The 25,776-nt window shown below is 37.9% G+C and overlaps 3 protein-coding genes across 6 annotated transcripts in view; 2 read left to right on the forward strand and 1 right to left on the reverse strand.

Moving 5' to 3' along the window:
* LOC140938710 (uncharacterized) overlaps nt 1–12,659 on the reverse strand; it is a 23,107-nt gene extending 10,448 nt beyond the window's left edge. Inside the window, exons 1-15 of the mRNA XM_073388211.1 lie at nt 12,158–12,659; nt 11,413–11,769; nt 10,490–10,922; nt 8,585–8,880; nt 7,169–7,867; nt 6,457–6,729; nt 6,084–6,168; nt 5,137–5,562; nt 4,691–4,922; nt 4,461–4,602; nt 4,163–4,282; nt 3,913–3,999; nt 3,362–3,544; nt 1,117–1,792; nt 545–747 (exon numbers count right to left, since the gene is read on the reverse strand). Coding sequence (XP_073244312.1) covers nt 545–747; nt 1,117–1,792; nt 3,362–3,544; nt 3,913–3,999; nt 4,163–4,282; nt 4,461–4,602; nt 4,691–4,922; nt 5,137–5,562; nt 6,084–6,168; nt 6,457–6,729; nt 7,169–7,867; nt 8,585–8,880; nt 10,490–10,922; nt 11,413–11,769; nt 12,158–12,589 — 4,644 coding nt within the window. The 5' untranslated portion in view covers nt 12,590–12,659. The remainder of the gene's footprint in view (nt 1–544; nt 748–1,116; nt 1,793–3,361; nt 3,545–3,912; nt 4,000–4,162; nt 4,283–4,460; nt 4,603–4,690; nt 4,923–5,136; nt 5,563–6,083; nt 6,169–6,456; nt 6,730–7,168; nt 7,868–8,584; nt 8,881–10,489; nt 10,923–11,412; nt 11,770–12,157) is intronic.
* Nucleotides 1–25,776, forward strand: part of LOC140938752 (allograft inflammatory factor 1-like) — a 225,245-nt gene that overhangs the window by 103,153 nt on the left and 96,316 nt on the right. The window lies entirely within an intron of this gene.
* LOC140938711 (uncharacterized) overlaps nt 14,407–25,776 on the forward strand; it is a 33,882-nt gene continuing 22,512 nt past the window's right edge. For all 4 annotated transcript variants that reach the window (XR_012165558.1, XR_012165559.1, XM_073388212.1 and 1 more), the window contains exons 1-9: nt 14,407–14,542; nt 16,098–16,224; nt 17,875–17,946; nt 19,109–19,257; nt 19,997–20,045; nt 20,725–20,874; nt 21,970–22,040; nt 22,492–22,552; nt 24,563–24,657. Coding sequence is in view for 2 of the 4 variants with exons in the window: in XM_073388212.1 (XP_073244313.1) it covers nt 14,498–14,542; nt 16,098–16,224; nt 17,875–17,946; nt 19,109–19,257; nt 19,997–20,045; nt 20,725–20,874; nt 21,970–22,040; nt 22,492–22,552; nt 24,563–24,657 (819 nt within the window). In the remaining 2 variants the exon portion in view is untranslated. The remainder of the gene's footprint in view (nt 14,543–16,097; nt 16,225–17,874; nt 17,947–19,108; nt 19,258–19,996; nt 20,046–20,724; nt 20,875–21,969; nt 22,041–22,491; nt 22,553–24,562; nt 24,658–25,776) is intronic.

The following is a 25,776-nucleotide window of genomic DNA, read 5'->3' on the forward strand; positions in this document are numbered from 1 at the left end:
CAGGCTTCCACATGATTGTCTGTAATGCCCTGTGGGTGCCACGAGGATACCAGCATGGCACGCAGGCAAAATCCGTGGTTATTCTAACAGTGAAAATAGGTTAGGGAAATTGGGAAGTGCGACCGAGGGGGAGGCGCCATGTTGGTTTTCATCCAAATGGTGCTGAGGTTTGTTAAAATAGCGTGAATTCATCCCTTGAGAAACTCAACAACATTAGAGTAATACATTTTCTAACAGAAGGACTATTAGATGTCAAATTCTCCCCAAAATATAAGTCACATTTTTAAACTACACGACAGCTCTATCGGAAACCATAAAAATGCCGCGTCATGCAAAAGCCAAGAAATTCGTAACCTATCGCAAAACGAACAACCCAATCAAAGTGACAACATGTTAGAATATAGGTTTAAAGCTGCTCTATTACTTAAAGTAAAACGAATACAAGGAATCTCTTCTCTCTTATGTTGCAGAAAAAAAATTGTAGTAATAGATTTTACTGAAGAAAGAGAACGCAGTGATTAACAAACTAAATTAGTTCACGTACCTTCCACTTGTCAGACTTTAAAGTCGGTAGTATGTGACTGTTGATGAGATCTCTTGCACTCCAACTCTTGACACCCAGGCGGCGTAACAATTGTTCTACCTGACTGCGACCAATATCATCAAGTGAAGAAAACAAAGCTGGATGCACAGTGGACAGATCTCTCTCAAGAACACTAAAGTAAGTCTGCTCATTAGATTTTGCACCTAAAACGAAAGCAATGTAATAGTTAAATCTTATATTCTGAACAATGTAAAAGTAACTTGTTCATCATGAGTATTAACGAATAAGAAGCGATACAAAGGATTATATCCGCAGTAGGTCTTTTCCCCGTTTGTTAGTAAGGCTTATAGGGCCCCACACTCAACCTATAAAATTTCCCCATTTATTAAAAACCTTCAACGGTGTTCCTAGTTCTAAAACCCAGGAAGACTACCTACTTTTCTGTATCAAACACAAGAGCATACAAGACAAACGTGGCTGATAACGTGGACACTAGGTTGGATACCCAATAAACCTAGAAGAGTAATTGAAGAATACTTAACAAACACAAATTACAAGTTTTCTCCACTTACTAGAACTTTTCTTTTTCTTAGAGGCTGCTTCCCCTGCGAGCTTCATTGACAACGGCAGAAAAACACAATCTCCCTTAAGATCAACGAAAGTTCCATCTGTTAAGGGGATAACAGTAAGAGAACCGATCATATCCAACATGTCTTCACTGCTGTTTCGCTCCTGATCAAGACTTCTGTACATACACTGTAACCACTGAGCCAACCAAGCTATCTTCCCAACATCGGTTTTGCGTTCGCCGCCATCGGATATGGCCAAATCGCTGTTGAGGGAAAGTTTCTTCACCTCCTCCTTGCCGATTTCAATCAAGTGCTTGCTTGATAGCGTCTCAATTCCAAGTCGTGATCTTAGGGTTGGATTAAGGGCTGCTGATATACCTGGATGAAGGTACCGTAATCCCAAGTGTTCCTTGAGTTTAGAGGCACTGACAACTTGTTGTACTATAGGGTCATCACAAAAAATTGCCTCGCAAGGAAGGACCCACTCGTAGCTATTCTGTACATTCTGTGGTTGTTCGGCTTCTGGACTGGCCAATGTCGCTGGAATGCAGGGCTTGCCTTGAAGGAGAGTTAATATCTGCTTAGCGACAGGTGTGAAGAAACCTAAGATTTCTTCTTCAAGAGGTATAAATTGGAAGTATGTAGCCGCGCATGACAGTCTTGAAAAGGATGAGTGTTCCTGAAACAGAATAATAAAATCGATCCTGACTTTGCATTGTGTTGTGCTTATTTTTTTTGTTTTATTTTATTGACTTTGCCAATATACTTCCGTGGGCCAGAAACAGGCCCATTCCTAAACACAAAGGGGACACCGGCGGATCTTTCGTTCCGCAGATGCTCGAAAAGTACCATGGATATTTTAATCTGCTTTTCCTTGAATAGACCTCTTGCACGTCGCGCGGAGACTAGGCACTGCACTGGACACGCTCGCCATCTTACACGGAATAGGTACGTCTTACGAACGCTGCGCGCACATGACGGTCAATAAAAGTTAACAAAACAACGGCTCAGAGAAGTTTATCAAGCAAAGAAAACGGATTACAGAGTCCAAGCACTACGTTCAGGATATTTATGTTATATTTCTTCGACGCTTTTATAGGTACCTGATAGCTTTATTTAAGGATTGCGATTACCTTTCAGTGCGCCCTTTTTTGGTTTTAACCGCTAGTTGAGCTTTCATTTTCAACTCAAGAACTGCTCCAGCAGGGCGCAACGTTTGAAACTTCTGTTGAAACTCCTAAAATGTTTCTTTGCCTTGCTCCGAGTCTTTTCTCTTTGAAGAAGTTAAAAAAGGTTTCATTCCATGAGGCTTCTCCGACTCCGACAAGGTCTTAACAAGCATAACAGTAAGCATAACCATCAGCTTGACTTGTTAAAGACCTTCAATTGTGGTCAAAAAGTGTTGAGAATTTTGCACTTTCTTACCCACTGAACGCCTATCCCGCGGGTATGGTACCGCTACGGCCCCTCCCTCATCAAAGTTGTTTAGTCGGGATCAAAAATGATCCAGCTGGACTTCAACATTGTTTTTTTGGGGGGAAGGGTGAGTATTTATAGTTGTCAGTGCTTTCAAAAGCTTTATCTTGAAACTAGACATGGTAACGTCCATTTTTCTCAGATTGTTGGTTTATAGTCTGGCCGCTTACTCTCCTCTTGCTCATGGGGCACTGGGCTCGTACTAGCCATTTTTGGGAATGGCTGTGCAAGTAACTTATGACGCTGTTTTTAAGGTGGTCGAAATCCCGTATGTTTCACTGCTTGTGTCCACGATGCTAAGAGAGCGTAGAAAAATACAAAACGAGCACGACCAAAAGTTCAGACAATCCTGGACAAAAAGACCCTGGGACATTCATGCCATTTGTTTTAGAATAACTTCCTAAAGCAGTGCTATTATTTATCAAATGCTTTGGGGTCCCACCCTTCCTCCCTGTACAATGTTGAATGTCTGGAAAAGACACAGGTTGAACCTTGTATGTAAGGTTGGGGAAGGGGATGGGCATGTGTAGTTTAAAAAAACTGCTCCATTGTACAAAATGCGGATCTCAGTTTTGGGCCCTATTCATAGACAAACGGTTGCTCGTAGATTGACGTAAACAAGTCTTGGCTGCGATAATCGAAATAAAGCGAAGGTCAGTGATGCAAAGGAGGGGATGGCGCAAGGAAGCGAAGTATCTTAAAGGCAGATTCAACAAACAAAAGGAAACAAGCCGATATTCGATTAGAAGAAAAATATAATTTGAGTACCTACCATAAAAATGGATAAAGCGTCAACAAAGAGTTGAGGAATCTCCTCTCTTAGCCACTGGTTCCAAGATTTATCTTTGTCAACGTCTTCCCTGGATGAAGGCACTTCAAAGTCACCTTGAATGATGAACCGAAACCCATAGCTTCGGAGCGGGAGATAAGCAAACACGTGCTGCTGCGGCAACTTCTGCAAAATGACACCAGATGTGACAGATAAATAGCCTAAAGCTCTTACATATTCTTAACAAGCACGTCGATTGCAAAAATAAAACTTATGTCTAGAAGTTGTTTATAACGAGAAAACGTATGTGCTGTCTAGACAAGATGATACTGTTAATGTCTTATACGTCTTAAAAGATCACGCAAGTTTGAAATAGAACTGACCACTGCTTTCAAAGGAACTGCAATACTAACAGGTGTTAGCTGAATGAAGATTTAAATCAACTCATGATAAACTGTTTACTTCAAAACTATGATTTTTGAATAGCTTGGAAAATCACTGTTACCACCAGCCTTGTCAAGGTTGATCAGTATCAAGAATGGGATCAAATATACCTGGTGTCTTCTTCCTGAACTTAAGTTTTGCTCATCGAAAAGCGGAAAACCCAGAGCCAGCTCCGTCATCTCAACGTCTTCTTTCATCTGAAAACAAAATAAAAGAGGTCATGAACGACTAGCAATGAAGGATTCTTTCATTCGCACCACGAAAGCAATGGACCGTATGGACAAACATCGCAATACAGCCGGACAAAATGATAAGGAACTAAAGGAGCAAATAACTCAGCAAGGTTTGCGGGCTTCTTACATGTGATGCATCCAGCTGTTTCTTTAAAACTAACCAGCGGTCTGTACCACGACTGTGAGATATTTCCATAATGTTATCACTTAAATCTTTCCTAATCATATCACGGCAAATGTTGTTTACCTGTAAAAAAAAAAAAAAAGAGGGAAATTGAACGTTGAAAATGATTCTTGTTATGTTCATGTCAATACTTTTTGAAATTTGCATTATTATCAAGTTATTACTCATGGCTGGCCCCTTGCGGTATACCGCCAATATTGTTAATACCTTGCTTACGGTCTACTGCCAATATTGTTATTACCTTGTCTTGTATGCTAATTGATCTCAAACGATGGAGAAAAAGCAGTAGTGATGGATGAACATCACGGAACCGAGCAGCTAATGAAGTCTTTTCTATCCCTTGATGCTGCTCTTTCAATGGAAGGACAATGCAAGTAGACCATCTGATTTCCGAAAAAAAAAAGAAAAGAAAAAACGAGGTAAACGAGATAAATGCGACTTTAACGAAAGAGGAGATTAAAATCAGTGTACCTGGCATACTCAGCTCTTGCAGCGTCAGTATCTTCATGGAGACTGCTGTCCGGTGTATTTTCATCTCTGTCATCACACGTCTGCTTTTCTTGGCATTCCTGTTCAATCCATTGCGGAAGTATGTATCCAATAGAACCACTCTTGGCGTCAAAACGAATGTGAAAACCATTGGAATGGATCTCTGGACAATCACTGACTCGAAATACTGATTTAAATCCGATGCCTTTTTGCCCTACGGAGAAACATTGAGGTTTTGGCTCGTTAAATTGCGTTTAGTTTAATAAAAAAAGTAGAGGCATCTTACCTCGTTTGAGACACGAGGAGAGCCGTAAGTTTTACAAACTGTGTGTTATTAAACCGATCAGAATACTTCTCTTTAAAACTTTTTATTTTAAGGATAAACTTAAGCTTTGGTATTTTTCCTTTCATATAAAAAAACAGCACACCTATGTATCCATAGCGATGAGCCCCTTTTGTACTTCTTCCAACATCACACAACGCTCGAATATTGTTCTCCACGAATCCAACTTCGTTGTTTAGGACCACGATCTTATCTCGCTCGAGAACAAATACAAGGGACGGGTATCCCGTATCAGAGATGTTTTCAGGATAGGAATTATCATCTGCATTTTGTACAAGCTCCAAAACAAAGTGTGTATCTCTTGAGTAAAGCTCTGTCGAGAGACGATGTAAACCACGCCCTTCTCGCTCCCTTTGTCGCTGGACAAGTTTGGATTCCTCCTCTCCAAGTTCAAGACCAATTCCAAACTCTTCTCGGCGAATCTGCTCGATTACTGCCCTGCACTCGTCTTCATTTTCAGTGCCAAGTGCAACAGATGGTGACTGTTCCGTGTCAACGTTCAAAGTTACAGCTAGAAAAATCAAAGCATTTTGAGTTTTGATATTGAGTAACTTGCGAAATTCTTAATCTATACTCGTAAAAGACCTTAAAACATTGGGTATAAAGTCATATGAACTCAAGAACATTACTGCGCAGCACAATATAAACAACTTCTAACTCCATCGTGGATAGACCCTCCTGACGGACTCTGTGTTTTCCGTTTACGTTAAGTGTTCACGTATGGATTAAACAATCGAACCTCCCGTTAGATTATTTTCATGTTTTTTCTTAGTTACAATGCAAGCAGTATCCTGTTATCCTCAAACGTGCCTGGCATACTCTGAGTTGTATTATACATACAGTTAACGTAGACCACACGTCAAAAGAGTAGATGCGGTTACTTAACTGTAATATTTTGATGTGTTATAAAGGCGGTCGTTTTCGACAGGTAGTTGTTAAACGGGGAGGTTCGACTGACCCTTACTTGAGCTAAGGAGGCAAAGAACAGTTGGACAGAGAGACATAAAAAAGAAAGACAATACATCTACACACCATCTTCTTCATCATCAACTTCAATGCTTGCTTCTTCGGAGTGAACTGTTATATCGTTAACATTTTCCAGGGCAGGTAGAGAATCCTGTGATGTTGTAAGAACAAAAACAGTACTTCAGTCCTGTACTTTATCATAAACTCCCTTTCACTTGGACGACAAAGAATCGTATTTTTTAGCCGAAATTGAAATTCTGGGCAATTTGGATTTTGACTCCCGGCTATATTTTTCTAATGGTACCGCTTTGTACTTGTTTCCAAATTAGTCGCTTGCAACACTGAGGGGATATAAATAGTACAGGTTGTAAAGGCAGTGAACGTGAGAGGAATCATGAAATGAGGATCTGTTGGACACCTTTTTTATCCTCTTACTAACCTCTGCTACAGGTAGCTGTAGCTGATTGGTCTGTTCAGTAGACGATGGTACAGGTTTCACCACAGCAATCGGCCTCTTTTGTTCTTGAACTTGACTGAAACCAACGTCTTCCCCAGAGACCTGTTCATGAAAATTTTCAATCCATTGACTTATGCCCAAAGCAAATCCCAGTTGATGAAGTCGGCTGCGCTGAATCTGGGTCGAACAGTTCGAAAGAAGAAGCAAAGGAGCCTCGGTTGAGCCAATTAACTTATTCAGGGGCTCATAAAAAACCTGAAAAAAAAAATAGCACAAAAACGCCAGGTGACTTAAAAATTAAGTTACAAGGCAGATGAAGATCGAGAGGCTTTGAAGAGTTAGAGAGGCCACCGACGCACTTCCTTAGGTGAGAAAAAAAAATCTTGCACTCTAACCCTCTTGGTAACGGTCATTTCCCAGTAACAGTAAATAAAGAAATATGTTTAACTACTGGGTTGTGATAAAGAGTACGGTGTAATGTTCAGAAGGAGAGAATTGATGCGGCTGCTTTTTGTTCCAGCTAGAACTAAAATGAATCAAGAAACAACACGATGTCTTGTAAATATTTTTTAGATCCCCATAAGCAAATATGTTAAGACACGCTTTTTAATTACCCCTGCTTTCTTTATCCACTTACTTAAATAATATTATGTTGCTAAAGTTAGTAATAAATACTAAATGTATATTGCCTCACCTTCATTCCAACAGCCTGTGCTAGTCTGCGAGGCATGCGCACTAAACACCGGAGAACAAAATCACAGCAGCGATCATGGGACGTCATTGCTGCTAGTGCAGATTGCACGTGATTTGACAAGAGCGCAACAGGAGTGTTAGCAACACCACCATTCATCATCACCATAGAAACCAGATGACCAGCGGCTCCAACTGGATCACCACGACTTGCGCAGTCTCTGAAGATGTCAGTAGATGTCTTGGTAGTTACACGTAACAGTACTCCTGGTGAACTTTCCATCACAGCAAGAGCTGACCCATGGACGAGACCCGTGGATGACTTGCCAGCGTTTATAAGGATTTCTTCATTTTCCAAAAATGACTTTAAGTCACCAAGTTTGGACACATCACCGCCATACACTTCGTCCCAGTGAGTCCACAGCGCCACATCTTCCAACAGCGGAGTGCTTCTAATTGCAGCTATTGCGTCTTCTTTGCTCATATAACCAAGAACACTGCTGTTATGTTCCTCTGTACCAGCGCTAGCACCAGAGTCTTGACATATATAGGGTGCTTCATATACCACTAATGGAGTGGCTGATCGCGGCAAATCCTTCTTTCGATCTTTAGTTTTTTTCAGAATGTTTGAGAAGGAGCCCAACTCAAGATCTGTTACTTTGTTGATACCGTAGTAAGTGCAAAGACTCCTTTCGATGATCTCCTAAAAAAAAAATCAAGAAAATAAAAACATAAAAGAAAAACTGCCCAGATCACAAATTATGCTACTCAGTGCTAAAAATTGATAGAGGAGCTATTTTTGACACGTTGAGGTTAAAAGGCAAAAGGTAAAAAAAAAAGTACTGCTCCAAATTTTTTATATGTCGGTAACTCGTAACAGTCCCCTGACAGACCATACGTCAACGGTGCGCTCATTAAAGCTACTTGAAGCTACACGAAAAGAAGCCATCCGTACAGAAGGCCACGCCCTAACCAACAGTGCTAATCCTTGTTATTGGGTATTTTACTTATCGTGTCTAAGTCTTTTAAGATTTTCCAGTTTTGATTGGATAAAACAAAAAAGATCCAAGCTTATTGTCCCATGATACGTTCCATTACTCCCTCTCCCTTCAAACTTTGCATGAGAATTGTTTTAAATTCATGTTGGGATGTTTGAAAATCCCACGAGAAGTAATTCATGTACAACGTAACCATAACATTACAATATAAGATTTTCAGTTAAGACAGTTTAATGACGCCATACAATGATTTCTGTTCATCCCGCTGCCTCACGCAAATCTGATCAACACAGAGCACTATATCACCTATTCACAACCTTTTTCCATCCCCCTATGCATCTTTAATAATATTGCGCATATTACTTAGTCAAAATCTTACTAGGTTAAATGTAAACACAAATCTCTCGAAAATAATAACTTACATGTGAAGTTTGGGTTCCAAACTGAGATACAAAATCTAAAACACTGTGAAGCGACACTGGATGGCCAAACATTGTTCCTTTTCTTTCCGATCGACCAAACCCACTAACTTGTTCAGTGGCCTCTTGAAGCTCCTTATGTGATGATAAGAATTTCAGAAAAGAACCATAACCAAGCTCCTCGAAGCTGTTAAATTCTGGAAATTTGTTGACAACATTTCCTTCAATACGTGCCAGTCTCGTAAGGTCCAAGTGATCAGCTTTAGCCAGCCACTGTTTTACTTCTTCAACGACTTCGCCTTTTTCAAAAAATAAATAAATAAATAAAAATGAACATCATTTTCAGCCCTTCAGTTAGACATCTCTATTTCGAACATGGTCCCACAAATGTCCAACACAAAGAAACATTCTTTTTGGCTTACTTAGCCCATTGGAGAGGTATAGTTTGAGGTACATTGACCTGGCGTGGCAGGTAGTGAAGTAATCTAGGAGGCAGGGAGATAAAGAAAATGAAAGGTACCGAAAAAAATTAACTAAAAATTGACTTCTGATCTACAATGATTTAGTGAAACAGAAAGAGGTAATTAAGAGCGTTAAAAGTCGACCTCATGGTATCATCTTATATTCACTATCAAGCGAATGCGGAGCCGTAGCTAGCGGGGGGTAAGGGGGGCAGCTGCCCCACCCCCCGGACCTGTTGAGCCAGACAAATCAAGTCTGTGGATGGATTCGTTTTTCTTAGAACAAAGTTATTTTCATTATAGTGACTCTCAATTGTTTGCCATTTTCATATTCGAGGTCGATTTTTCGGTGACATCTCATGACAAGTGCCGAAAATAGCGTTTCTGAGCCTCCAAATTTGAAAATTTTCTGAGGGAGGATACTCCTAGAACCCCTCTACAAGGTTCGTCCCTTCGGCACTCGCGATAATGACCCCTAGCTACGGCCCTGGAATGTATCTTTAAAATTAACTATGGCTTATAAAGAAGAGTGGAAGTAAGCATACAGCAAATCAAATTACACTTTACGTAGAGTAAAGAAGAACAATTGAGTGCATTGTTTCATTACAGTAAAAAAGAGGGTAAAGAAATAGATTAATGACTAGGTAAAAAGATAAACTCAGCTATGACAAGAAAAATTTCACATTCAATACAACAGATACCAAACCTTCATACCAGTCCTAAAATCCTATTCGGGTGAGAAGGAAAGCAATTCTTTTTGTTGTGGCGCAACACGCTTTCCTCACATAGAAATGTTTTCCATTTTTACGCAGAAAATGCATAAACCTACCAAAAGGCAGTTTACAAAATAAAATGTATTTAAACTCCACTTTTGTGGGTGTTTTTTGTGTTAAAAGATTTCGACCAAGCATAAGAGTTAGAAACAACAGCCAAGAAAAGTTTGCAATTTTACATGTTCCGCACATGGGATTTCTGTGCTACTTAGACTTAGACGAGATTTTGTTAGAAAGAAGTTAAATAGAAAAAAAGGGATTAATAAACATGCTGCTTTGCGAAGATTTCGTAAATTTGTTGTTTAAACCAATCAGAACCATTGTAGAGACAGTGAGTAAAGTTAGCACCTTTCTGCATTCCGAAGTGCTCATTGCGTTTTGGCTTTTGCCTTCTTATCTGGACCATTACTGAAATAATACTGAGATTAGACTGTACTAAAAACATTACCAAATAGAGCCTATTTAAATTATATCGCAACTGTTTAGATTCAATAGGTTAACTTTAACTACAACTTAACAATCTAAAATCTACAAGAAGTGCGCTTCTTATACGTAACAAGGCAAAAGCCGATTCACAGCACAATAATTCTTCACCTATAACATTCAAAGTTTTGCCAGTTTTTGGGTGCTACGAGTTCTTTGCTTCATAATGATCAAGGTTCAATTCAACAAACCTTCACTGGGAGGGGTGGGTGGTTCATTGAGGCATTCAACCACAGCGCTGGCGACTTGTTTCTGTACTTCATTTGCCACTAGTTGTTCAAAAGTATCACCAAGGAGATGCTTGCAGCTCATAGCAAGAGCCAGCTGAAATAACTGCCTTCCCAAGGAATCTTTTGTGATGGTGGTTAAGAATTCTGAAATTTTTTTCTGGTGTTTGATTGAAAATAGTTGCATGGAGCATTGAAATATCTCATTAAGGGCGTCAACAGGAGACACATCAAGAAATTTCATCACACAGCTCCTCAGATCACCAAGTTCCTGTCCTAAAAGATCCTTTTGGATTTTTCGCATGTTTCTCTTGATCTCCTTATCCATTTCCAGTAAGACCTCTTCTCTGATAGTCTTCCATCTTTCGCTCTCACTTTTTTTGGCACTTTTTATCACCTATCAGCAAAAGAAGCAAAACCACTATGTAGCAATTTTAACATCTATTACAAATACGAAAATTAAAAGTAACGTTATTCGACGTTTCGATGTATCCAACATCATTATCAAGACTGAAAAAACGTTAAGTGTTCAAGTGTTTGGACACATCGGAAACGTCGAATAACGTTACTTTTAATTTTTCTTGTTGAATTCTCTAAAAAGTAACGACTACTTGCCTACAGAACGCTTAGTATGTGAGTACATATAAACGTTTTTATTTACACGCTATGGCTTAAACTGACAGGACCTGATCAATTGAGAAAAAACTGTAAACCCGACAGTTTTCTATGAAAAAGTTCCTTTTCTAAAAACAAAAAGCTACAAGAGGCAAAAAAAAAACTCCATTACGCTTGGCATTTTCGACTTGCTTCTTGGTTTTGCTATGTGATATTAAATAAATTAAGCAGTATGTTTTGAGTTGGTTTGATAAATTACGGTCTTAACATACCGAAATTGCCAATCCAACACTCTGTATTCGGACCCCGAGTTCATATGGAGTATCACAGTCATACTGTTCACATAGATAATCAAGAAAAAGTTTCAAATCCACTTTCTTGCGCCACAAATCCTCTTGAGTCATGTACTTCTCCAAATGTTTTAGGATCTGAATGGTTGTTATGTTAGGCAAAGATGGAAGGTCTGATGGAGGCTTGAACATGTCATACACCACAGGCTGCTGTAACAGGGGGCCCAACTTTAGTTCATCAAAGTCTGACTTGGATCCTAAGTCTGCAAGGCTCTGGTTCAGTTCGTGAAGTGTGCAGATACTGTTTGTCATCACGTAGGCATGAACAAACAAGCTTACCTTAGTTAAAAAAAGGAAGTTCAAGTTAACTGAGTATGTGGCTATCAAAGTTACAGTCGGCCTCAGGTTTGTTAGTCAACTATTTCAAGCTACTGATATTTACCACTTATGGAAATAAGACCATGTCTAACTGTAGTTGGCTTTAAGGCGAGTAATTTATGCAGGGTTAAATTTTCCACAACATGCATTGCTTAATCTATCACTTCTTCTCAAATCAACCACTGTGTTCCCAGGTATGGGCACAATCTTTCATGAATAGGTGTTTTTCCCAAATGCACAACTGTTTATAACGTGCACCTCTCTAGCATGCAGTTGTTAACCTCATTCCCATGGGTCTCTTGCTCTCCTACTACTAGAACCCTGGGAACGAATTTGAGCAGTTACTCACTTTAGCTTGCAATTGGATAAGTTCATGAAGGGCAGGAATAGCATTGTCTTTTCGAAATCCAAATGCTCTGAAATTCGACTTTCCAAATTCCTTGCAGAGTCTGGCTTTTACCTCCTCAAGGGAAACAAATCTACCCTCTTCTGACAAAGAGGTAATGATATCCTCTGCTGCTTTGTTAACTTCTTGAAGAGAACAGTCAGTCCTACTAGTTTTTGGCATAATTGTACCAGTTATCTGCTGGGCGTGGTTAATTGACTTTTCAAAAGGACCAGGTGTGCCGACCTTCCTAACCCTTGAAGGATTGGGCTGTGGAGAGGGGAGAACTGGTGTTCCTTTTCTTTGTGTGCTCTTCTCATTAAGTAACCTTTCATATCCGATAGGAGGCACATCTAGGCCTTCGTTTGTAGAAATTTCTCTCTGCTGCTGATCCATAATTTCAAGGAGAGAAGGAACTGGCTTTGCTGTTGCCCCTATAACAATTGGTGGTACTCTTTCAATAAAACTTGCTGTTCCTAAAGAAGTTGAAAAATAATTTATAATAAAAATAATAGGTGAATTCTCTTGTAAGGACTAGTATTGATGTTGTTTATGATAAACAATGTTACGCTTTTCAGTTGTTACAATTGACTGCACAAAACTGTCCCTTTCTGGTGAATACTCAGTCTCCTGATTGACGATAATCATTTCTAGATTTAAAAATTGTACTTGAGCGGTGAAATTAAATTTCTTTTAGAGTGGTTCCAATATAAAACAAATACCATCCATACTCAAACACTTTCATATCCATGTCAAAAATAAAATACATGAACTTGAATTTTGACCTTTTTAACATTCTAGACCCAATGTAAATTAATTTTGTTAATGTTGGGCATTTCCTCTATTTAGATATAGCACCTTTATTATCCTCAGTTCAAAATGAATCTCTTGGTCCTTATTATTCTTGATCAAGAATAACTAGGAATATAGTTAGGAATCAAAGAAAACTGAGAATGAATTCAAAGTAAGGCTAGGTGGAATTAAATCATTTGAGCCCAAATTTCACTTTGAGCAACAACAGAGACTTGAAACTTGTCAACTTACAAAGTGGCTCCAGTTAAAGTCAAATAAATTAAGTGTATTATTAAACCTAGTATCATTTTGCAGTTTACCATTCAGTTGAGTTGGCAGTGGCAATGGAAGCAGATTTGACACTTTACATGCAGCAGCAGAAATAGGTGACAGTGCAGGTTTCTGTGGTGTTAAAACCAATATAGTGTCTCCTAAGGATGGCTCATTTTCAACAGGCCCCCCAAGCCCCTCCCCTGGATCTGCCACTGATAGAGGCTTCAGTATTTTTAAGACCCTGGCTGCCTGGCATATAGCCACAGGGTTTAAAATAACTTTAGATAAGTATGCATGAATTAATATAGTTCAGTACTGTACTGACCTTGAAATGATGCTGAGGGAAAAGGTGACAGGGGAGGGCTATGAGTTGTGTAAACTGATGAAATACTTTGTTCTGCAATATCTGTACTTGAAACTGAAGTTACATGTCCTGGTGACATCGAGCTATCCTCCACCTTATCTTTCAGCATTATCTTAATTATATCTGATTGTTCCAGTACAGTAACAGAATCTAGGCATTTCATGACATCTTTAAGCTTTTTTGATTTCAGCTGCCTGTAGTGTGCGTCAAAGTTCTTCCCAAAAGTTTTCTTGTAAACCTGTTTAAATAAATGGAGCTCCAGCCATTGTCCCTCGCAGGACTTGAGTATCCTGGTGACCTTTTCATTCAGCTCTGTTAACTTCTTGGTTGAGAGCCGGGAAGAAGAACCACTTTCCATTATTGAAAACACTCGAGCGAAGGGCTTTCAAATTGAGTATTGTTTTAAGATACTCAAAGTCTATGTTAATTCAACTGTGTATAATAAGAAAACATTTCCGCCATCCATGGTCATGTCGCTTGAGTCAGCTTGAGTAAAAGCTGACAAATCATAAGCGAACATTGTCAAACAATACCGGCAAGAACATGGCCGCATTTACAGACTGTGTCATAATTTATATCAATAAATGCAATGGCTATTTCCGCGTTGCCCAATGCTTAACCAATGACAACCTTGACTTCTGTCACATCTCTTGTTTTGACCTCTTCCAAGAATTCTATTTTGAGCCCAGTTTGATTTCCGAGAAGTAAGATTTTGACCAGGCGTTCCAATTTCCTTGTTCCTAGTCTCCCATCATCCCAATACACCCATCGCTCTTTGCGATATCTAAAATGGCGGACAGACCAAGTGCGCTGCCTGTGTAAATTCATCAATTCGTCTTTTCTGTGGTCTTTTCTAACAGTGAAGTTGTAGGAAAATGACGGACAGTGAAGATGAACTTCCCCCAGAGAGGGAGGTTAAGGTAAATCGCACTTCTGTTCGTGGCAATTCCTAACTTATTTTTTAACCTAGTCAAATCCAACTGCGCACAGTCCCCCGCCCGGGCCTACATAACGCTTGAGCTGCCAAATGTCCAGCAGTGGAGACGAATTTTACTGAGCTGAGACCCCCAAGCACCCAATCAGCTGTGGATGGATAAACAAAAAGGAATAAGAATGTGCACACCTGCCAAGCCCTGATAAAGGAAAATCTGGAGACAAATATATGAAGAAATATCGGGATATTCTACAGAAAGTAGTAGTGGGATTTGATTATTTTACCCGATCAAGATTAAACGAGCCCCTTTTTCCACTGGGGGAATTAACCGGTTCTTTAAATAGTACCCTGCTTTAGCTAGGTCCCTCCTGTATCAAATTAGATGCCGCTTTTTCTTTGATGACTTTTAGAGGTCAGAGAAATAAATAGGTCATCACTGGGACGAAACTTACAGCAAAGAATCGTTTCTTCCGGATAAGCCAACTTCATGGCTAAAATGTTACAAAGCCCCATCAAGGCTTAAACAGGCACTAGCATTCCCTCCGAAATTTGTGTTTTTATTCAACAAGGTAACATTTCATTCCCAAAAAACTGTGAGATCGGTTGTCTTGTCACGAGACTGTGAGAAACGTAAAAAAAATTGTGAGGCTCACGTCCGAATCATGAGAGTTGGCAAGTCTAGAATGTGAAAGATAGGACAATCAACATATTGCAAACATGTAACAAAGAAAAAAAATCTCTAGCACTTAAAGATTACAAGCAGTCTCTCATTTTTCTGTTGAATGAAAATAGATTGAGAGCTAGCCAGTCCCACGCAGATGTTCTTAGGGGTAGATCACACGTTCCTTCCCCACTAATGTCTTCGGAAACAAGCAGTTCACTTCCTTTCCCATTGTTCACAAATATCAGCTGGAGCTCACATGCAGATTATCGGAGAGCCAATCGGCACTGTTGAAGTCAAAGTGTTGACAAGCCAAATACATTAGCTCCGGACAGGAATATTTAGGAGATAAGCATTGGAGTTAAAGTATATTTCTCTTTGTAAAGGCTGGATTAGATTTGATTTGCTCATAAAGTTGTTCTGTGGGTGAGGTAACGGCGGGGTTGTCCGTTGTAACTGAACAAAGGGCAGAATTTTTTTTTGCACTTTATTGTTTTGTAGTAAAGCCGACTTCCATTCAGCAAATTAAACCTCAGTGGAAATTTTTTCAATGAGATCGTGAGGGCGGTCTCTATAGTACAAAGGTGTGTGAGTTAACTGAGTAGTTTGTTCTAAAAGTATAAGGTCTTCACCTTTTGAGACATTTCTGATCTTTTCTGGAGTCTCATGCGAAATTCCTCAAGGTCCAAAGTGCACTTCCCGGATCTGGAAGTGTGCTGTAATAATTATTGGTCTACCTTTTTGGAACTCTAGTCTGCAGACGTTTGTGGGGCAGGAATGCGTGACGAACCTCTAAGACCATCTGCGTAGGAGGCTAATTGAGAGCATGTTTGAAGGGCGTTAGATTGAATGTTTATTTGTTGTTCTCTTTTTTTTGTAGGATTTTACATTTAAACAAATGAGAAAAATCCGAATGTTCGAGGCACCTGAAAGTTTGCCCACTCCTCGCTGCAGTTTACTTGCTGTGTCATCAAAGTTTGGCCTGACATTCGTGGGTTGCCCAACAGGTAAACTACATGATTGGCTGTACCATATGATATCAAATAATTATGTGTTATGAGAAAGGTTGTCAGTGGGTAGCATATTAAAGGTTATCCATCAAGTGCATGTACACAGTAGTTGTTAACATTTATTTATTTATTTTTTTTTACTTTTTTGGAAACTCCTCTGGACAGAGACAACAGACTTATTCATACCCCTGCACTTTTGCATATTAATTATTAGTTAAAAGATATAAGTGGGTTTACGGTAAACCTGCTTCTCATTTGCATTACACTATAATTATGTAATTGGAATATTGAGACTGAGAAAATTGGAATACAGTTCATTTAAGTAGCTATTTCAGTTTTTTGACTGTCAGTCAAAAAAATTAACATGTGTTTCATCCCAATACTCACAAGTATCCTTGTTTCTTGTAGTAAAGTTGACACTGTGAATTGACATATAACAGAAATTAATCATTATGAACTGCGGATAAAGAATAATCATATGAAAGTGAACATGATCCTCGCAGTTGTGAAAAATGGAATCAAACCACTTTTAGATAAAACTGCATTTTCAGACCTCATCATTTTATTTAGATATTAACCAACTATGCTGATAGCATGACTGTTTATTCACTGTTTTTATGACCCTTAAAACTTTGTTTCAAAATATTACCAAAACGCTCAAGATTATAGAATTTGTTCAAACTTTCCCATAATCGAGATAACTAAGGGAGATACAAGCTCCTTAAGCAATTTCTGAAAAAAAATTAATACTTCTGGTACTGAGAATTATAAAGGCTAGTAGAAAAGGTGATGGTGTCCTTTCATTGCCATAGTAATACCAATGTTAATGAAACATTATCACGACAAATTTTTATCATCATAATTATAATACAGCTGTGGTATCCTTTTTCTGATATCTTTGTTAACGCCAACGTGCTAAATACTCAAACATAAAGTGCCCATCACCTAAAATTTTTTATTTTCTTATCTGAAACTACACCTTATTAAAATAACTTCTGCGAAAAAATTTTGCGATTTGAACCAAAGACGATTTTTGCGAATTTTTTAAAAACGTTCAAATTTGCCGCCATTTTGGCACACCATTTGTCTTAGTCTTCTCTCGGAATATGACATACTTTAAGGAACACATGACTTTATCGACAGGAAAACATTAAGAGTTCTGGTAGGTTTTTCTGTTTCAGAAAAACTTTCTTCTTGCGAAGACACTGTGATTCAATCCTTACTTGTAATTGATCTTTTTTGTGTACAGCTGATGAAGGCAAGGCAATGCGAGTTCCTTAACTTACGTCACATGACGTGATATGTGAGCCTGCTAGTTTGCCTGATCAGCTGCACGGGTGTACCGCAAAAATGTAGACTTCAAAAATTGGTAAAAAAAATTGCGTTTTGTTCAAATCGCAAAATTTTTTCGCAGAAGTTATTTCAATAAGGTATAGTTTCAGTTAAGAAAATAAAAAAATTAGGTGATGGGCACTTTAAGAGGTACATCCCCTCTAAAAAATCCAGTCTAGCCACCTTAGAAACAACAACAACAACAACAAAGATTAGACTGGAGAAGTTCATAAAGATCAAAAAATATGAAAATGAATATTCTTAAAATACCGAACAGTGAATGCTCTTACACTGTATTATTTATTATGTTTTTAGGAGTAAAGGTGATTAAAACAGAAACCATTGAGACGATAAATGAGTCTGTAGAAGGCAGTATGCAGAATGTTGGTACGTAGAATGTGCACACTAAAAAATATGTTTGTTGTCCTTCCATGAAAACATTTAGTGGTTAATTGGGATAAAATTACTTGGTGCAGCATCTTTAATGACATTCTTTTAGTTACATGTATTATGATGATATTATCATTTTAATAACTGCTCATTAACAGGTGTGCATCAATGTCAGAAGATAATTATATAGAACATTGTGTGGGTTCTTCACACTGTCTTCTACACTGTAACAGTGAATCTTCCATCTTTGTCCCAGCTGAAAGTGAATGTCAATACACCAATGTTTAATGAAGCCTTGTTGTGACAAGGTGTTAATTTTAAAGGTTAAACAATGTACCTGAAGAGAACCAGGAGTAAAGGTAGAATCAGGCGAAATTGTCTACAGTGTAATGACTATTGTGAGACAAACAGTAAACTACAAAGCCCAATGGCACCCAAACTACCATGAATATAGTTGTACCTCCTTTAAGGGGCCACCTATTAAGTGCACACCCTCTATTAAAAACCCAGTTATCAAAGTCCCAAAATTTATTGTAGATTGTATAAAATGAAACCTCTATTAATGGGGCACCTCCATCAAGCATGCATGGCCTCCTTTTGGCCATCCCAATGAGAATAATTGTCCTATTGTCTTCACTTGTATTAAGTGGTCCTTGATACATTATTTAGTCTTGCTTTATTAAAAAAAAATATCAACAAAAATGCAGTCCCAGATGGAAGGTGAGCTGGATTGATTAAACTCCAGTAATGCAAGGCCTTGCATCATATGTTTGTTTGAGAGTTCATTCATTCGCTGAAGATTATGCTGCTACTGTATGTATGACAAACCTCTACTGAGCAGCCAACATGCATTATTAAAGTGGCTACTCCCCCCGGCAGCATACCACTTGGGTGGCGACTTAATGAATGTTCAATATTATTATTGTAATACCTTTCATGAAATTACTATAATTATACAAAGCACTTATTTTCAGGTAAGACCAGTATTGAACTTAGTTTAAATCAAAATTTCCTTTGTTTTCTCACCCTGATTATTCATAGGAGACAAACAGAAAGTATGATATTATATGAATTATGAATAAATATTAAAAATAAATTACCTGTACCCATACAGTATAGAATTAGTTTTAATTTATTAATGTTTCTTGTCACTTTTTAGTTCAGCACTGTAAATCATCCTTCATAGAGATTGGTCATTCTGTTCGATTTGTTGGTCTTAGTGGTGATCATTTGACATTGTCTGTGTGTTATGAGAATGGTAATAATAAAGTGATGGCTCTTTTTGATGTACCCACCCTTTGGAGTACTGTAAGTTGATTTTATTTTTGTCAGTATCTTTTTTTAGAAGAATAAATATGAAAACAATATTATCAATTGAATTTTATCACCCTCAACAATGATGTCAACCAGGGGTTTCAAAAAAAATTGAAGTAGCCAGAGGTTTGGATAGAGTAACCGACTATATCAACAAGGGGCCCTTGGTCCCCTTTTCTAGGGGGGGGGGGGTGGGGGGTCAAAGCGTGTTCTGCCCCAGAAAATTTTGAAATTTCAAAGCCCTAAAAATGCGATTTTCATTTTTTGGGGGACTAAATTTGAGAACAAAAGAGTGTGTTTTTCATTCAAGAAAATGTAGCTATTGATTTACCAGTCACACAATCAATTCCTATGAGCAATGAACAAATGATGAAAACTAAATTATGTACTTTTGCACGTAAACAAATTCTGCGTAAACCTGTAAGAAACTTTTGAAAAAATGACTGAAATATAGCGTTCACATGACTAAAGCATAGAGTAAAACCAGTGGGCCTTTTGGAAAACAAAATAATCATAATTACATTTTCAGTCAGATTTTATGATATATTTTTTGTTTAAACCGTTATTCAAACTAGTTGCTTCTTCCTCCTGTAAAAAAGTAGCCGACCTCTATGAGCAAAGAAGCTGACGTGTTTTGTCAGCCATCAGTGCTTATTGAAACCCCTGTCAACTCATGCTTATGATGCAAACTCTTATATTACTGGTTTTCTTCAGCAATTTCATTTTATTGCAGAACAATTCAGATGCAAAGTTTGGTGAAACTATGCTTAGCAGTGATGCAGGTACAAAATAATTAGTTGTCATTTTATTAGTAAACTTGCTTTTGCCAAGAATATTACATATACATTGCTGTAGTGTTTTCTGTTGTTTCGTTTTGTTTTATGTGTTTTGCCACAGTTTTTCATACCTTTTCTTATTAATTTGAAAAGCCAGCAATATTTTAAATTATTATGTGGCTACAATAGTACATGCTCTCTTATTGGCTGCTAAGCCAAGATTTTCTTGTAATGGCTGGGAAAGATTTCAAAGTATCTGCTGATCAGTCATTGGTTTTTAAATGATCGCAGGCTCAGGTCCAAAATTTCTCGTTGTCAAAGAAACTGTATCTTGTGGTTTTGATCACATCGCAAGGTTCATTTTGGTTCAGTGAACACGACCTTGTATGACCTTTTATACTATGCGTGGATTTTGAAAATAATATTACTCCGGTGTTTTTGTTGGATTCATTTTAAGAACAGGGCAAAACAGGCCATATAAAAAGTACCTTATTAACCTCGTCCATTTGGTCTTTACAGGGAAATCTCAGACCTCGAGCAGTCTTGATATATTGACCTGAACCATCAAGGCCTTGGTCTGAGATTTTATCCCTGCAATGACCACCTCACTCTCAGTTAATAGCAGTAAGTAGTATTTAATTTTGTGGATTATTTTAATTCATCCTCCAAACTAACTTTCTTACAGGAGTTAGCATTGTAAACCTTGTGTGGAATCCTGTAGTTGTTGGTCTTTTTGCTGTTTGTCTCAGTTCCGGATCTGTTTCGATCATGGAGTTGAACGACTCAGAAGTAAAAACACGAGCAACTCTGCCTGAAGACCTGAAAGCTAGTGCAAGTAAGAATTACTTTATTAATCTATTAGTATAACTATTTATTTATTTATTTTATTTTATTTGCCACACAATAATTACAAAACATAAAGGAAAAGAGAGAAAAAAAGAAGTGGCGAGGAGACCTTACAGAAACTATAGGAGCTTATAAGAGGTTAGGCCTCCTCGAACTACGGGTTAGAGCTGTTTAACATCAATTAAAGAAACGATGGCGAAAAGTCGAAGATGGAAAGATTTATGAACTGATTAATTCATATTTACTCAATAGTTTAATCTTCAATTTTTTCTTAAAAGAGGAAAGGGATTGAGAGCTGATGACCTTGTTATCAAGTGAATTAAAAAACTTAGGCCCTTGATAAAAGGGCAAGAACTTCTTAGTGTTTGTACGACAATATGGTAGACGGTAGGCCTTTGAATTTCTTGCGTTGTAAGAGTGGAATTAATTGCTTTGGGAGAAATTGTTATGAAACCTTGGAGGTGGCCCAGTTGAAGCAAATGGATATCATTAAATTTTAGTATTATTTATGCATGGCTTTATTACATGCTACATGACAATAATTTTACACTACTGGGTTCTGTTCAAAGGCATAGATTTTGGATGGGTTGTGCACAGATGCCAACCTCCCCAGGGAGATCAAAAATCTGGACACTCTCTTTTGCACTAACCCAACCCCAATTGTCACCGAACCCCCTCCCTGCCCCCCTCCCCCATACACACACACACATATCGGCCCAGCCCCCCAAATTATGACAAAGGAATGTATGAAGTTTTACATGAAGTACATAACAGTAAAATTCTCTTTCATCATTGTAATGATGAACTAATCCGTGCAAAGATGTTCCAGAAACCATACTCTGAATAAAACAAATTTGAGTTTGACTATAAAAATGGGCTAAGTTTTAAACTACATCTGTAAAGCACAGAAAAGCTGAAAAGTCGATTTTATCCGGAAGACTTAGTGATCTCCACGGGAGAGTGGGAGATCAGTGTCATAACCAGGAGAGTTGGCATATAATTATGGGTTTGGAAAGGTAATTGTTACAAGGTATTTTTGTGTATCATTACAATTTATATCCTTTAACATTACTTTTGTATATAGTTTGTTGGAGCCCTAAAGGAAAGCAGTTGGTAGTCGGTCATAAGGATGGTAAACTAACACAGTATTCACAGGTATGATATATAATTTGCCACTTTCAGTGAAATATTTGCTGCCTAATCAATACTTAGGTTTAGTACTATTAAATAAATACCACACCCTTTGTGAAACATTTTGACTGGCCTGTTCAGTTTATGTTTGTTGTGCTTATGTAAAACTGATTTTATTTTTAAAACATCACTGAATTTTCCAGACTGTCAATTATTTCAGTTTGAGAGGCACATGCTTCATCTGACAGTACAACAAAAATATTAATATTTCATCTAATGGTGGTAAGATTTTTTGCTAAGAACCTAATCAATATCCAAAGATTTTTGAAGATTTTATGAGGTGCTCCAAACTTTTCATCCCTAGTGCATTCTTGTTAAAATCAGATATTTTTTATATCTGGTGATGGAGGTTTGACTATATAATTACAATAAAGAAACAGTTTCTTGTTCGTGGTGCTTTTTTCTGTATTTTCAGACCCTTGAGGTAAAAAAGGGAATACCCTGTCCAGAACTGTTTACTGATGACCCTCACCTAGGTATGATGTCAAATTAAATATTGTGGAGCAATTCCATAGAGTCTCTCTTTGTGGTGAATATGGTTGAGTCACCATATACAAGAGTCTCTATGGAATTGTTCCACAATATTTAAGATCACTACTGATAAAACAAACAATAGCGTACAACCTCAGAGGTACCTTAAACTTTGAATCTAACAGGAGTCAGTACAACCCCCCCCCCCCCCCCTATGGATTACAATAATTGTTCAGATAAAATGCTGCTCCTCAAGTATGGAATACACTGCCTGATAACGTAAGAACTTCTAAATCACTCCTTGCTTTTAAGCTAGGCTGCGAACAGCAGACACACTTCTGGTCGTCGCTTCTCTCCCTCCGAAAAATAGTGTCTGCGAACCCGAGCGGCAAATTTCTGTGATGTAAAACCTTTTTAGCCAACCACCATTAAGCTCTTAAAATCAAGGAACTAACTCGCAAGACTTCTCACAAGATCATGCGGGGTGGATATGTTTACAAGTCGAAATTGAAAGGACAACGTAGCTTGTGCATAGCCACCCTTTTTTCTCAGAACGACTCATTTACGAGAGTTAATTTGCCAGGATTGTGGGACTGATTGATGAAATAAGCATCAAGAGGATTCATATCGAAGAAAAGATTAGAGGACATTTTTTTATCTATTTGCCTGCGGAGTCAACGATGTATCACACCTAGTTGTTTTGATCATATTCAAAACGATAAATGTCCTAATGACAGTAGCTGCATCATGCCATTTGTTGCTTCTGTTCCTTTCTGGTTTCTGGCAGGAAAGTATGCCTTGGAGAACTCTTCGATAGTTTGTCGTGTGCCGTTTTAGATGTTTTTTAGTAGATCCTTTGACTTTGAAAGCTAGGACGTGGTAATTGATTTCCCATGCATGGTTGCTTCTTGGTTCAGACAGAACGTTGATCAGATCGACAGCATTTTATATTTGTTCTTATATTTCTTTAAATACATGTTCTTTTCAAGGGTTTAATTTTCATAGTCTTTTGTGAAATGAGTCGAAATGTCGTCTTGACTATGATCAATTTACTGCTGTAACTATTTATTTCACGCTGGGTCTTGCCCAGGTTTATAATATTTCAGTTCACTGTGTTGTGGCGATACTAGAATTATTAATGAGCGATTGTCAGAGCTTTCTGAATCAGTCAAGGACGTGTCTGTATAATTGATTCACCACCTTTTGTCAGCACTGGTTAAATTGAAATAAATAAGTATGAGCATGATGTCGTTAAGCTATGTTACTTTCCTTTTGCTGTAGCGATTATTTTGTCCAGGTTTTGTTTATGTCATGTACTACTGTATTTTATAAATCGAAACCAAAGGCCCACATCACATACACAGCTTAAGAAGATAGCTTAAGAAGCAGTTGTTTCATAAAGAAGTCAGCATTCAACATCGCAGGAAACCTTGTTACGGTCGTGAAAGTCACATTCCAAAGCTTATTTGGTAACTCTCACTGAAATCGAAGACCGTCTTCAGCATGCGAGGTCGCGAGGAGTCACTCGAGCTGTATTGTGTCCTTTGATCTGATTGGCCAACATCAAAACAAAAGGTTTTACGTCACGGAAATCGTTTTACCGCCCGGGTTAGCAGACACTATTTTTCGGAGGGAGAGAAGCGACGACCGGAAATGCGTCTGCTGTTCGCAGGCTTCTTTTAAGCACCCTATTCATAATATTACTGTGTAGATTTTTATTATTTTTTTACTTTTTTAAACAAGACTTCTAATTATTTTTATGTGCATGTGTTGATATTTTATTTGTTTTATTTATTAGATATCTTATTTGATGATTGATTAATTAATTTTTACATATATATTAAATTGCCTGACGAGTGTGGTCATTCCAAATCCAGGTTTAAATAAAGTTATATATATGTACGTAAATAAAGTTATATATATGTAAGAAATTATCATTTTGTTGCAAATGTGCCAACTTCTGTTGCAATTTATGACATGATTTACATCACATTAATTTCCATTATGTTTTGTAGTGGCAGATGTTTTATGGATTGCATCAAAACTGTTTGCTGTTGTATACTCTAGTTTTGAGGAAGGGGATACCCCAAAGTTTCAGCTTATTTCCACAGTAAGTTGTTTGAACTTACATGTAGTTGTGAAATCAATCATTATGGGATCATGAACACAATCAAACCCCTTCATATTTTTATAGTTCCTGAAGTTAGATCTGTACCTTAAGTGAAACTAAGGTTCATCTTAAGTAAATAAAAAACATATCTTGTTCACCATCCTGGTTTTTGAACAATCGTCATATCTACAGTCAAAGCCCCCCTTGTGACTACTCTCGTAAGCGACCAGCTCTAGTAACCACCACCTTTATGGAACCCCATTTAACTGTGACTAAACTTTGTTTTCAAAAGCTGGCGTAAGTAATCACTCCGTTAAGTGACTGCTATCACTTTTGGGATTACCGAACTGGACTTTGCTTTTGTTTTCAAGCTCTTGTAAGCAACCACCAGCGACCACTCAGAGTCTTATTCAAATAAATCAACACTCTAATGAAACTGCACACTGCACTAATGGTCTAAAAAAATTGGACGTAAAGTTTAGCTATGTTGACCTATATCAGATATAAAGACACTCATTTCTTTTGCTCTCATATACAGCCACCCTGACTAAAGTTTTGCCATGCAATCACTTATGAGAGCTCATTCTTGTGAGTGACCAGCTCTAGTTATGACCACTTTTTTGAGATTGCAAGGTGGTCGCTTACGAGAGCTTTGACTGTATTTGTTTGTGCTACAATGCTTTGATTTCAATTAGCCAACTTTTTTTGCAGTCTTACAATATAACTATTTTCTGTGAAGCCATCAAAATAATGGCTGTGAGGTTTTATTTTTATTTAATGACAATATTGGCTTTGTTCCAAATTTAGATTCACACCTTCTCTCTGGGTTTTTGACCTAGCTATCATTTCATGTACATTGTGTACAGTGGTTACTCTTTGAGAACTCATATTTTATCATTCCAGTTTACTCAGCATACCGCTGAGGAAACAGTTTCTTCCACTGCAGTGAAACTGATGCCAACAATGTTTTTGTATAAAAAAAACACCAATCATAACAGAGGTTCATGTTACATCAATCACTAGCAATAAAGGTTTAAATATCAGTAGTCCCACTCAGTAACTCAACATTATTGTTTGATGAAGAACAGTGGAATGCAGTTAAAACATACAAGAAAATAA

This window comes from Porites lutea, chromosome 5 (assembly GCF_958299795.1).
Source record: "Porites lutea chromosome 5, jaPorLute2.1, whole genome shotgun sequence".
Lineage (NCBI taxonomy): Eukaryota > Metazoa > Cnidaria > Anthozoa > Scleractinia > Poritidae > Porites > Porites lutea.